Below are 14,770 nucleotides of genomic sequence, written 5' to 3' on the forward strand. Positions count from 1 at the left end.
CGAAGTTACACTGAAACCATATGTAAGTGTAGAAGAAAAATGGCTTGCTGCTGATGATGATTATGAATATATGGAACAATATTTTACTCTGTAAGTATCTAATGCTTGCTAAACCCAGAGTACAGTTTGTGTTAGAGTTTAAAACAAATCATCAGTTACTTAGAAACTAATTTCCAAATGGATTCATCAAGAACTTGCTTTTTTTTTTTTCCCCTGCTGCTTTGGTCTTAGAAAAGCAATGTTGGCAGGTATTCATGTTTTAATTTCTGATTTTATCTTTCCTATTAACACTTCAAAATATTTGTATTTGAAATATATGTTAGAAAATATTCTTTAAGCAGTTTTAAGTACATTTCATCAAGTACTTTTCTTTTGTCTTCATGTCTTAAATTCACCTTTTGTCGTCTTTATTTGTTGCAGTAGTAACTCATACTCATCCTGTAAATGCTGTCTGCTTTAGTCATTCCCAGCTTCAGTCAGCTAGTTTTCAACATGTACTTGAATCCTGTCCTGTGTAACTTCCTCCATTTTTTTTCCTAGTTGATTTTCAAAGTCAAATCATTGTCTGCATACTTTCTCTTGGGAATTTTTTTGACATATTTCTATTTTTTCATGTCAACGTTCTTTCATTCAACTTATAATCAACATCCATGGTACACTGGATGTTACTACTTGTACTGGATGGGAAGGGCAACTATAAACAAAATAAACTGACTTCAACAGGATGCAAAACTACAGAACAAAGTTGGGTAGGATGTATAATGTAAAGGACAGAAACAAATAACTAAAAAAAAAAAAAGGCACCAGTAGTGGACTGACTGACAGTTCTTTGAACACTTCCAGGAATAACTGACAGCAGTAGATTGCTATGTGTCAAGCAGGGAAAATAGGAGGGGTTCCCAGTGATATTTGGGAAATGATGCTGAAGGACGCAAGAAAATAAAATACTTCCACTTTTTTCTTTTAAATATAATGTTTAAATATTTAAGCTGTTAAGTGGAGCCAGTACTTAAAACAGGTCATATCTGTTGCTAAAGCATTTCATAAAACACCAGTTTTTGAAAAAGCAGCTAGATCTCACTTGGAAGTTGCCTGTAGGTATCTACTTTCTGTTGTGTGGGTTTTTTTTTTTTTTTTGCATGTCTTTCTTTTGGCTTAATAGGGAAACAATTTTTTTTCCTTTGACTGTGGCTCTTATTATTGTGAATGTGTACAGAAGTGTAAAAGTGATGTGGATTTCTCATTGGGATGCAGGGAATAGTTGCAGTATTGGGTCTGAGAATATGAGAAAAATCATCTCTATTCTTTGCATGTAGGAAATATGTAGTTTAGTGGTTAGTGAAGGAACAGATGACAAAATTTTGTCTAGTAACGAATTCTTTTTTTTTTTGATTTAAACTGCCTTTTCCTCTCTATCTCAAAATTATGAGTGATAAATTAGTGTATATTTAAACTTTCATATCTGCTTTTAAAGTCCAGTCTCTGGATTTCCATGTTGCTTTTCACTGTCAGAGCTCAGAGGGTTTGTAGTCTTGGAAAATTTTCAGAGGTCTTTGGAATTTTGCAGTTGTTTCATCTAGGGGAACTGCATGATCTTTTTTTCTTTTTTTTTTTTCCAACCAAGCTATCTAAGAATCACAGAAGGTTATTTCTTCAGATAAAATTTTGTAAATTCTCAGCATCTATAAATGCAGCTAACCTACATTAATAGACTGTGGTTTCTTTGCATTCAAAAAACCAAACAAGGTTAGGGTTTGTATTAGAGCTTGGTAATGAGAAGCTGTATCTGTGACAGAACATCCTTATCAAGTTAATGTTTTCATGCCAGAATCTGGCTTTGGCTGTAAAAAGTACTTGGATTTATGTGTCTAACAATGTGGCTGTCTTAATCTTATGGGATGTAGAATAGATATACTACTGATCTGAGGATTTTCATTCTGAAGGGAGTGAATGGCGATTTAAAACCTGAAAAAACACATGTAAAAATAAGGTTGTGTGCTTGATTCTTGTTGGAATTCAGACCGTCCTGAAACTTGCTATTGTTTTTTTCAGCGGTTAACATTAAATTGATACTATATTTTAACACAAACATGTCAACCTCAAGCTATTGTATCTGACTTTGCTGTGCTGGAGGGGGTGATGGGGAGTGAATGAATCATTGGTTCAAACTGAACTCTGCTGTTGCTTCAAGACTTCAACCTTCTAGCCAGGGATTGGCTATTAAAGTTGTATGGGCTTGATTTAGTGCTGGAATTGGATAGATCCTTTTACTAAACACATCATTATTCTAGGCCAGAAAGTTAACAAATACAATTTAAAAATGGGCAAGAAGGAGCAGCACTTTATCTGAAGCTGCTGGAATGATGCAAGAATATAGAAAATGGTATTCTGACTTTTTTTCTCAATTTTTCTAATTGATGCTTTTCTGTGTTTCTACCGTAGAAATGAAGACCTAAAACAAATGCTGGAAAGCAGTAAAGATTCTGCAAAGCTGGATGCTATGAAAAGGATTGTTGGGGTATGTGTTGTGTGGGTTTTTTGGTATGAATACTGTTACTACTTCACAGATCCTTACCAAGTCAGAATTTGAGTATCTAAATGCTGTTTTAAAAACTACTATGGAGTCCTTAATTTGATGTTTTCTATATAAAAATATATGCAATCATACTATTTAAAATTTTTGTGTAACATTGCCAATATGCTTGTAAGTAACCCCTTTCAGTAGGGAGGTGAAATGTTAAATATGAAATGATTCCTTCAGAGAAGATTCAATTGCTGTCTTAATTTAGCAGTCAGATAGCAACAGAAATCTGCTGGAGTGTATGTACAAAAAAAAAAGTCATTTGTTTTTACTTTTAGATTATATTAGGCTTTTTTTAATTGAGCAGGTTACCTATATATTTGACTAAGTATCAGTATATATTTATAATCAATATATATTTACTTGGCTGTCAGTGAATTGTTTGTATTACTGTATCCTCTCTTTTCAGTTTGTTCCACATTTTCAAGGTGTTAACCTGTGCTTAAAGTGTGCCTCATAACAGATATCTGGTACCAACCTCTGGTTCACATAACAAGTCAAAACAATGATCTTTACAGGCCAGGACTGGGACCTTGCACGATTAGCAAAAAGCCTGTAGCTGTGGTGATAATGGTCTTGCTGAGTGCAAAGACACCTTTGCATTAGCAGTTGTTTGCTTACATTCAGCAAGCTCTCGGGCAGGAGGTGTGTTTTCCAGAGATAAAAGGCTTCCTCTAGCCTTATTACTAGAGGAAAAAGGAACTTGTCAGAGTATTGTTTAACATGTCTTATGGGAACAGTTTTTTTCACTAATTTTAGGTAAAGGAGGAAGCTTTACAAACAGGTAGCTTTCTTGCTCTTTTAGTAGACCGATAACTTTCTTGCTCTTTTCAAGAGGCTGAATTTTTATTGGTACGTATAGATGTGGTAGAAAAGTACCAGGAGAAGGTTTCTTATGGTTCTTTTTGCTGCTTCTTCCTCTTCTGGTTGTTGGCACATTCTCTCCTGGGACAGAGATTCTTTACAATAAAACAGATCTGTCCGCCAGGGGAATTTTGCTCCCAAAAACTTTTAAAGCATAAATGCAGAAACAAATTTGTGTGCCTGATTTCCTACGGAGAAATTCATACATTCTGTTTCTCATTCCAAAAAACAAAAAACGGTTTATCACACCCTCTTATGCACAGTGTCTATATTTTGTAGGGACATAAGTGCATGCAGACTTGTGGGCCTGTGTAAAGCTTCTTCTAGAATGAAAGTTCCTGTCTGTGCAGGAACTTCAGGTATACAAGATGACACAGCTGGAAAATGTCTGGCCATAGCAGCAAAAACGATATGGTAGACCTTGGTCTTGGAAAAACCAGTAAGGTTAAGTTTAGTGCTCCCTGGGGTAAGGAGTGTTTATGCTAATCATGACTAATGCTAATGACTTTATGCTAATTATGACGTAATGAGTCAAAGTATACTCTTTGAAAAGAATCTAAGTACAAATTTACATGGTACACTGGCGATACTACAGTGGGTCAGTTAAATAATGGAAGTAATGTATAGGGTTTTAGCCTATCAGGGAAATCTTTGAGAATCACCTGCATTTCTGGATAGCATAACTTTGCTGTATCGAGATGTGAAGATTGATAATGTGCTATTCTATGGTACTTCTATACAATGCATATTGTTACTGAGTTCTGCTCGACTCTGGTCATTATGAATTTGACTCTTATTGCAAGGTTGTCCCCCAGTCCTGACAGTAATGCTTAATTTAGATTCTTATTTTAAAACCCTTGAAATGTTTGCGGTTTGCTTACTTCTTAGTTTGAGTTATTTCCTGTGCTTAAATCCAGCTGAAAAAAATAGTTTAAGATGTTAAGTCAGTTAAAATGAAATGTTATGTGGCAAAGCTGCTCTTAAACCCTTTCAAAAGGCTCCACTCAGCGATAGCTTGAACTTTAGACATGTTCTTTTCTTGTTTCACCTTTCTTCTCCAAGCATAAAGTCTGTCAAGATATTGCCTGGTTTCACTTTTTCTTTTGCTTTTGTTGCACGAAGTACTAGTTCTTCATGCTCTTACTGTGTTCATTCTACCTACGAGACAAACAGACCTGTGAGTTAGGAATATGAGGTTTTATCAGCTGTATAATGTTAAGCAATGGTGGAAATGTGAGACAGTTCGAAAAAGCAGCAACTCCATTGCAAAATACATTCCTGTGTTGGATCCATGCATACTTGATTGTCTTGATGAACTCTTGTTCTTTCCAATTAGCTTGATGTTTGGCTGACTGTATCCTGGCTCATCTGTAGCTGGGGACACTGTTCTGAGTGAGTCTGTCTGCAGTGGCACCTTAACTTGAAGATGTGTAATACACCTGTGAAATTTCCAGGGTTTGCAATGTGGATATGAATTATTGGCAGGCATTCTGCTGGAATTAGATCTAAGAGATGAGAGAGCTGTGCAGCTGAAGTGTTTGTTGAAGTACTATATTCCTTTTGATGTACTTCTTTTTATAAAAAAACTTTTTCTTTTAGGCGTTCATATAAGGGATGAAGCTGAACTGGGCTTTTGTTACTGGTGCTCTTTACTGAGTGAACAAGTTTGTTGTTCACTATGTGCCCTAGTTTCAGACTTCTCTGAGATCAAATATAAAAACTTTCTTTAAAAACGAACACTAATAGGTTGACTGGTAATGCTTTTACTATCATTCTTTTTTTTTTCTCCATAAACACTTTAAGGCCTTTTATGTTTAACTTCCTAAGGAAACCAGCCCTACTTTGTTTTTCAAGTGTAATGTCTGTCTGATTTTCCTTTTTCTCGTTGTTTCTGTTGCACACCAAAATAATTTCTGGAAGAGGAAAAAGGATTTAATCTTATGTGGTTTCTCCTGATCTATCTGTTCGTCTGTCTTTTTTTTGATAGTAGCTCCCAAAGTGACATTCAGTAGGGCTTTTCAAATGAGCAAGATCTTCATTTGTTTTGAAAGCGTTAATTTTAATTTCTAAAGCATTAAAATTGGTTTGCAGTCTGGTATGGTAAAGTCTAATGTGTTGATTCCACCACTGCTCCCCTACAGTCATTACCAGCCTGAATTTGGTGGTTTCTTTGTATGGGTGGCATCCTGAAGTATCTAGTAGTTAACAGAAAAACATTGATCTGGAATAAATGTATTTCTTTTAGTTAAAAAAAAAAAAAAAAAAGACAAAGAAGCAAAACCAAAACACTAATAAATAATACTATTTTTTTTTCCAGATGATTGCAAAGGGAAAAAATGCTTCTGAGCTCTTTCCTGCTGTTGTGAAGAATGTTGCCAGTAAAAATATTGAGGTATTCTTACAGCATAGTAAAAACACTCTTACAGGGGATCTGTTTATGAAAATTTTAGCTGATTATGTCTGAATTCCGTATAAACTGTATTTTTTCACTAGTACTTTTTACTAGAATTTCTTTTCTGTGAAGCTGTCATTGGAAAAAAAAAATCATGTGTAAATAAAGGAAACCCACTGTGATTTGGTTAGGGGAAGGGGATAATACTATTGACATTATTAAAAAAAAAAAAAAATCAAAACCACAAGGGGATGTGTTTTTGACAGGTATGTGTTTAAATGTTTTTAATGCTTTAAAGAAGATTGATCAGAAGTTTATGGAATCATGTGGTTGCAATTACCTGCCAAGAAAAGTTACTATATTCTATTTGAATTGTGGTGGAACTTGCAAAGTTTGGCTGGGGGATTGTGCTACATATTATTTGAAAATATCTATTGCAGATAAAAGCTGAGAGGCAAGATTAAAAAAAAAAAAAAGATAAAAAAAAAAGTTTTCACTGTGCTATTCCTGTAGTATAGTTGTAAAAAATGGAGTGTTTCATCATTTGCATTGCAAAGCGAGATCACTTTAACTCAATTAAACAAGTCTCTGTAGGAATTTGTGATTAGACAAAATGTGATGTCACTAATAAAGTGTGTTTAAAATAATGTTTGTCCACAACACTTAAATGGTGGTGTTTTTGATAACTTAGTTTAAAACTAATGCATTACTTATTAATGTGAATGCCTGTGATCCCAGAAGATTACAAAACAGATGCTTTCAAATGTTAGAATCTTTTGAAAAAACGTGACTACTGGGGGGAGAAGGGGAAGAGGAATAGGTCCCGTGTTGAGTACAGAAATTTTTACTAATATGCAATGTAATCCCAAATGTTTGGGTTGCTTACAATATGCTTTACAAGACATGTAGACTCTAAAGTATTTTAGGTCTATGCCTTTAATCATTAATTTTGTATGAAGAATTATGAGAGGAATTGTATGAAAAAGGGGCAGACTCTAGAAAGATTAAACTTTCCATGGGAGCAGCTGGTGAAGAAGGTGGGTGAAAATCATCTGTTATAGGAGTTAATTTCTTAAGACAAGACCTTTGACTGAGTTTATTCAACTTACACTAAATTATGTGATTTTTGATTAATTGTAAGGAGACTTAATAGGTGTTTTCAGGACTTACATAAATAAAAACAAACACAGAACTAAAAGCTTCTTTTCTGCCTATTTACCATGCATTTTATTGTAGCAGCATATTTATCTGGCTTTGCCCCAGTATCAGGTATTTGATGAGCAATGTAGCTTGCTTCTGTATCTATTTTTTTTTCCCCTTATAGGAAAGCAAGAAAAGGTCCTATCTTGGACTAGGATTTTATTCAAAAAAAATTTCCAGGAATTAAAAAAAAACTTGATTACCTTCAACGATGATGTGTTTAAATCCACAGGCTTTCCATGTGGCTCAAGGAAATCTAAAGCAGCATTCACATTAGAAAGTTGTACAGACAAGGGTTTTATAAATAAATAGCTGTTACTCTGATGCTCACTACCAGTACTATGCATACGCTGTCAGCTCTGGAGAGGTGTCAGGAGTTGTAGTTGACTTGACAAATGAAAGTGAAAATAATGTATGTAATTTTGCAGTTCCAGACTGTGTAGTGACCAACAAGTGTCAAGTCCTCAACAAGTCTGAGGACAGCAGAGCAAGCGCTTGATAGGATTAGGTACTTGCTATTGTACAGGATCATAATTTTGGAAAAATGTAACAAATGGTGTTTTGAAGCACTAGGTTTGAAAAAAAAAAATATTTGAATGCACACACTAATTCTTCTCCTCTCCTGGAAGTGTATATTATGAGCGTAAACAAAAGGTTTGTTTTGTGGGCCCATGCATACATGTGTGTTTTGTCTTTATATATAGACATGTGCATTACATACATGTGTACAGCAGCAGCTATAAAAATTGGCATAGAGGACTTGCGTGAATGCAAACACCACCAATGGCTTGGCCCTTCAAGGTGAAGGTCTGCTAGGGGGAGTGTATATACACATACATGGAGTATGAGTCCATCCAGCAGCTTTACTTCAGTGGCTGGTAGAGGCTCCAGTGACTCCAGTTGCTGGCACGTACTCTCTATTGAATGTGAAGGTGTGTGTACCTCATGGAGGACAATGGTTTAAAATGGAATTTAAAAAGAAGATATGACAGAATGATCTTCTGTGTCCTGCACAGGATCAGCAAGGCTGCCAGCCAGAAAACTGTTTAGATGCTACTGTCTCTTCTTGTCCGCTTATCTTTCATTCTTCTCTACTGATTCCAAATTACATAGGTCCTTCCCTTTCCATGCCTTTGCTTCCTCCCCAAAGTGTCCCGTAAGCCCTATGCTATCCTAAAATACATTGCATCCTATACTGGGTCCTGTACCCTTAAGTAGCAAAACCCTTCAGTCTGAGATGTGCTCTGGTGTTAACTCTTGATGGGTTTCACACTTAGACACTGGAGCTGAGAACATCCTTGGAGGGGCCCAACACGGTGTCCCTTCCTCTGAGTCCTAAATTTGGGTTCCCCCCTGCTGCTGTGCCTCTGTGCACCTGCGGGTTTGTGGAGATGTGGTGGTGGCTCCTGACATGGACCTGTCATGGAGAGTAGCTAAGGCAGGGTGTTATTTGCTTCCCCCTACCCTGTTGTCTCCCTTTGCTCCTTTGTGTGTGTGAAGATGGTTTTATAACATAACCTAACATTAATTACTGGAAACGTTTCTCTGTTAGTATTTTATGGTTCTTCTGTTATATTTTAAAACAAAAAGACAATTATATGAATTCACATCTTCCTCTGTGCGGTGGTTACAGTTATTTTTTCTAGAATTTAGTGCTAGCATTCATTTGGGAGGAGGAGACTGTTGAAAGAGATCAGGGCATTCAGAAAAGACAGTTCACTAATTTCTTTATGAAGGTTAGTTAGATAACAAATTTAGGTCCCAGTGTAACTACACTTGGGCCTAACCAGTTCAATGTTTTGAGTAACTTGTATTGTGATTCAGTTTTTAGGATGCTTCTGAAGTTACTAGAGATGACTTGGAATGGGCTAAGTCAGATTCTTAGTGCATTGATTCTGATACTGTTTTCTGAAATCATTTTGCCAAATTTCCCCCCCATCTTTAATTCTAATGGAACTCTGTCTGTACTAAGTGCTACGATGCAGTAGCATAAAATACATCAGTTTATCTGAGTGACTTTCCTGACCAGAAAAGGCTACTGTGTTGTTGTTGTTTGTTTTTTGTTTTGTTTTTAATTTTAAATTATGCTGAATACTCTAGTACAGGGAAATGGTGGTTAAGAAGCAATAGAATATGTTGATTTTTCTTAAGAAAAGCAAAGGGCATCTTATTGTTTACATAAGTGCCTTGTGATTTTTTTTAAATTTTTAAGTACACACTGACCTCAACTTGATTATGTGCATCTTGTCATGAATGGTAAGGATACAAAAAGTGACCTAATAAACAATTGGTGGTATAGAACAAAAGTAGGTCTTGGTCAATACCTCATGGAGTTTTACGTGCTTATATTGATAAACTAATTAAACAAATCTGTCTGTGTTCCTCAAGCCTAATGTGCCCCTGTTATGATTAGTTTTACAGAAAGGAGCATTTTAACATTGAATGAAGGTAAATGATAAAAGAACAGTGTAGTCACGAAGCTCTAAGGGCTTCCATTTCTAGTCACAGAGTGGTTTCAGGGGAAGGAGGCTTTCTTTGCACACCTGCAGTCATTCAGTGCATAGGCCTCTTGTGGCCAATGTTGATTGCTGCTTGTCTGGAGCTGAACAACAAATAATTTAGTGTGGTGTAACCTTCTGTGATTTAATATTATGCTTTTTGCCAGAACTGGCACAAAGATACATCTTCTGATAGTGATGGTAATTATAGCACAGCTGTAGTTGAGGGTCTTTCAGAGTTTTCCATTATAAGCCCCAATAGTCAGTTTACAACTCCAATGTAAAAAATATTTTCCCTGCTTCCTTGACATGTAGTGGCCGTGAGGGGGTAAAGTGAACTAAATTGAATACCCTCCTCCTCCAAACTCATATTGAGGTTTTCTTAATCTTTGAACATTGCATCCTTTGTAATATGCCTATATTAGCTACATCTTTTGAATGCTTCAAGCCGGGAAAAGGCGGATCTAATACACTTTGCTTTTGTCCAAGACATAGTCAGAAGTGTTCTTTTAATCCGAGTTAAACAGCGTTAAGTTACCATACTTCAGCTGGAACTTACATTCTCTTTCAGATGTGTTAAAGTAACTGATTTTGAGTTTCAGGGTAAAATGGGCTTGTTTAAACTGTAATTGCCAAGGTTTTCATGCCTTTTTTTTCCCCCCATAAGAATGTATTAGGAGTGCTCACATGGTCAGTTGCCACATGGCAGCTTCTTATGTTATTGAAGTCTTTATTTACTGGATGATGATGTAATGCAATACTTTGTATTGTTAGTCTTGATCTGACTGTATCACTAATTAGGTAATATTGTAGCACCTCAGGGAATTGCTATTAAAGGAATTACAGTAAGTCATAAGGCATTTGAGAAATGTGAGTATTCTAGTGATGTATTAACTCTTCCTTTAAGAAGAGCTGAAGAATAAAAGAACAAAAAATCAAGAATAAAATGTTGTTTCTGTTTTTTGTTTTACAGAGTTCCAAAACTTTCTTGTAACGATGTTCTTTGTGTTTTTTTTTTTTTCAGATAAAAAAGCTTGTATATGTTTATCTGATGCGTTATGCAGAAGAGCAGCAAGATCTAGCATTGTTGTCCATCAGTACTTTTCAGCGTGCTTTAAAAGTGAGTGACTCTTAAACAACATTTCATACAGACTTCTGAGCAGGCATCACAAAACCGGATATTTTTAAGTGTAGTCAAGTAAACTAAAGCATATAAATAACTTGAAACTACTTTACCAGATGCAGATACGTCATTGACAGATTCTTTTGTGCTGCCTCAAACCTCATCAAGTATAAAGCAGCTAAGCCTTCATGAAGTTAAAATTACCTTACTAAAGAAAAGTAGCTGAGTGGTGCTCTTGAGTCCACATGCACCACATTTACGTCTGGACTGACTTTGCTCTTTACTAGGTAGATTATGCATGTAGAAAGAAGACCTTATTTTTCTGTGATCTACCTGTTTCTTTTAGTTTGTGTAAAAGATGCTTCTGTGCAACAGAGAAGTGTAACATAGGAAAGACAGCAGTACTTAACAACACTCAATGTCTTGCATGTGGTACTTCTAATAAAAAGTGCTGAAAATGTAGCCTTCGGTAGAGTTTTATTTCTGATTCGTATTAAAACGTGGTATGGGACTTGAGAGCAAAAATTTGGATTGCCTTTGAAGTGTGACTCTAGAGATTTAGAAAGGTCTTTTAAGTCTCTGCCCTTAAGTTTGGCAGAGATTAAGATTTTATAAGAGGAGGTTGGTTTTTTGTTGTTGTATTATTCCTTGTACTCTTCTTATATGGCTATTATAGATGTGTGCAAAGCCCATGGTGAATGGACTAGATTTACATAACTGTTCTTCAAAATACAGATACTACAGGGTTTAAAATTGTAAAGTACAGGCTTTAAAATTTCACGTTCTTAAAAAAAAAAAAAAGTATTTCATTACTGGCTTCAGATTATATCTTGCAGTAGAGAAGTGGATATGTAGTTACGAAGAACTTGAGTGGGATTATCACAGCTAAGAACCACATTTTAGTTTGCTAATTGTTATATTTAATAATAAAACTAAGCTAGTTAAGTTTTTGAGAATACCTCAATTCCACTTGGATTGCGGTTTCAGATCATTGATTTATGAACCAACATTTTATTTAATAATAATGAATTATAGTTTTCCGGACTTCTAGATTTTTAATATTTTAATGTTTTCTGTCTTTTGTTGTTGTTATTGTTGTTGAAAGTTTATTGCATGAAGTTTGGCACATTTACTTATTAGTTTGTCCTTAAATTGCAAGTCTGATTGATCTGGTAGATATAGGTGGATTAATGTGCCCTCACTAGTGTAGATGCCATAGAGGATTTGATGATGTTTTTCTGCACTGTCTTGTTTTATTTCTTCCCTTCTCTGCCATTTCTTAGGATCCTAATCAGCTAATCCGTGCAAGTGCTTTGAGAGTTCTGTCTAGTATCCGTGTGCCAATTATTGTTCCTATTATGATGCTTGCTATTAAGGAAGCCTCTTCTGATTTATCACCTTATGTGAGGAAGAATGCAGCCCATGCAATCCAAAAACTGTACAGGTGAGTCATTCTGAAAAGTACTGAAACATGATTTTAAAGATCATTGTGGACTCTTTAGTAAGACTACTGTGGGGGTTGTGTGTGCCTCAGACATGTTTATCAGATCTGTTTATTAAAAAGTACAAAATGTATATAGACATTCAGTCACTCAACTGATTTGACTGGAGTTCAGGCACCTTTGGACTTTTTTCCAAGTTACTACAGCAAATGTTTTCAGATTCTTGATTTTAACAGTTGGCCAATAGTATAATTAACTGTCTGCTGCTCTTTTGAAAGGCACTGAGTACTGTGAGAATTTTGTTAAATCACTGCTATCTATTTAAAATGTCTTCATAAAAATTTGAAAATACAATTCTGTTCTTTTTGAATTTGCTTTTTTACCATGGGGTAAGCATTACATTGTTTTCTTTCCTCCCTTGTTTTCCATGGCATGTTCTTGTAATACTCTTTTAAGATCAAGGTGTTTTGGTTAACAACTATAGTGCTTTGATATATGTATAGCAAATTCGGATGTATTGTAAGTTTCAGAAATTAAAATCTTCATTTGTGGAATTGGTTCAAACTTGATACAACAATGCACCCCTGAACTGTCTCATGCTTGCTAGAATAACAGGGTAAGTATGAAAAGATTTAGAAAGAAACTGGTACACTCACATCTTTTGCTTTTTAATATGCCAGTTACTGTCATCACTTTAAGTAAATATTTTGATGCGTCTTCTCAGAATCTAAGATTTGTGTTTAGCATCTGTATCTTTCATCTTAAAGGCATTCATTGTGGTTTGTAGTGTAGATGACAAATGAATACTACCTAGTAGAAATTTTATCTATGCAAATCCACCTCTTCCAAATCGTCCTCTTCCCTCTTCTGAAATTCTTGTTATGGAAGAGCTCTTAAAAAGAGGTGGGTACAAAGAGACGAGTACAGTCTTATTCAGCAAGATCTTGAAATCATTCTTGCAAATACTATAAAAAGCTTATTCCTTGCAGCATGATTTGAAGAAACTGGCTTCACTTTCTGCTAGTTTCCGTGACTTCCTGACTGGTAGTAAAATGGACGTGCATCTCACAGTAATTAATCCCTGCCTGTTTTCATTTGCAGATGAAAATAATATTCCCCAAATTATTTTTAATGGTTTAGAGGACCTGTACACCGTTCACAAAAGTTTTTACTTCACATAAATGTCCTAGGCATCATAATGTGAGGTTTCAAACTGCTGTAGCTGTACAGTCCACCCTACCTGGACTACAATAAACTTCATTGTAACTTGTGAATAGAGTCGTAACTAGCAATTTTGTCCATGGTAGAAGGATTTGAGAGCTGTTTATAGAAAGCATGCCAACTTTACCATCATGTTTTAAAAATACACTTGTACAGTTGTCATAGCTCATAGCCCTGGTTTACCACAGGACAAAGGGAGAGAATATAATTTTCTGGATTATGTGAAGAAGCAGCAGTTCTCAGAACTGGTGAAGAGACCATCAAATTAATTCCTCTATAGGCAGATACAGTTAGTTTGCCTTCAAATAAGGGTCTTTAACTGGCAGTGTCAGCAGATGTGTCAAGAGGGATCGTGACTGGTAGCTCCACAGTTCAGTGATACAGATCATTCACTGGTGGCAAGGCTGTCTTCTGGCCTATTTTTTTTATAAGCAAATCATTTCAGAAGACTCTGAAGTTGGTCAGAATCAGAATTTTGCAGGGCATGGATTTTTGATTTGAAGATCAGTCAACAGTTTATGTACTGTCCTACATCTAATTACTCCATCTTCTGAGAGCATTTAAGCAAGAAGCACTAGCAGTTTATTCTAATAGTGCCTGTATGCTTCATTTACTTTTTGGTTTCCATAACTTCTCTATCTCTTTCATAGTCCTGTGGCTCACTTAGTGTTACAGACTTATGGATGCAGGCTCGATACTCCAATCTTCCTTGCATTTAGTATCATGGTGTTTGGATGTATGCCTGACCTAGAAGAGCTTGTTCATTAGTGGTTCAATCAATCTTAGCAGCAGGAACCTCACATATCCAAGCAGAGGAGATTTCAGGCATAGTATGAACAGCAACATTTGTGCCCAAAGCAATCAACATTGCTAGCTACATTGGAGTAATTTTATCATTGAAAATGTCAGACCTCTTGCTTATTTAGAGTGCACTTCAAAGCTATTGGTGTCTTCTGTCTATCAATAGAAAACTGTACTTGAAGTTACTTGCAGCAAGATTTGGAAAAGGACTTCTTAAAAGTTCCATCACTAGTATTAATACATACCGTGCTATTGCTAATAGATGCCATCATGGGAACACATCGCTCTGAGCTCTTTAGCCTTTTCTTGTCCTTATCTAAAACTTCAGAGAGAGGAGGTGGAGAAATGGGAATTCAGTCATCAAAACCCTTCTCAGAGATTGTCTTGACCATGTACAGATTTGTTATTTTTCAAAATGTCTTAGTACTAAATTATTCACCTCCCTCTTTCTCATGCCAACTTTAAAGATTTGAAATAAGGCCTATTAGAAAGACTTTGGGCTTTTCATCTGAAGGTTTTGGTCATTGGCAGAAGATCCACTGAAATTTGTTTTTTTGTTTAAACAAAAATAGAACTTGCAACAAAAGATGACTGTAAAAATAGGGATAGAACAATGCTGTTGTTTTACATATGCTGACAGTACGGGCT

The 14,770-nt window shown here is 35.7% G+C and overlaps 1 protein-coding gene across 2 annotated transcripts in view; it reads left to right on the forward strand.

Annotated features, from left to right (window-relative positions):
- The window catches only part of AP3B1 (adaptor related protein complex 3 subunit beta 1), a 172,705-nt gene that overhangs the window by 12,953 nt on the left and 144,982 nt on the right, over window positions 1–14,770 (forward strand). For both annotated transcript variants that reach the window (XM_035553476.2, XM_035553475.2), the window contains exons 2-5: window positions 2,443–2,518; window positions 5,763–5,837; window positions 10,560–10,655; window positions 11,942–12,102. In XM_035553476.2, the coding sequence (XP_035409369.1) occupies window positions 2,443–2,518; window positions 5,763–5,837; window positions 10,560–10,655; window positions 11,942–12,102 (408 nt within the window). The remainder of the gene's footprint in view (window positions 1–2,442; window positions 2,519–5,762; window positions 5,838–10,559; window positions 10,656–11,941; window positions 12,103–14,770) is intronic.

This window comes from Cygnus atratus, chromosome Z (assembly GCF_013377495.2).
Source record: "Cygnus atratus isolate AKBS03 ecotype Queensland, Australia chromosome Z, CAtr_DNAZoo_HiC_assembly, whole genome shotgun sequence".
In the NCBI taxonomy this organism is placed as follows: Eukaryota; Metazoa; Chordata; class Aves; order Anseriformes; family Anatidae; genus Cygnus; species Cygnus atratus.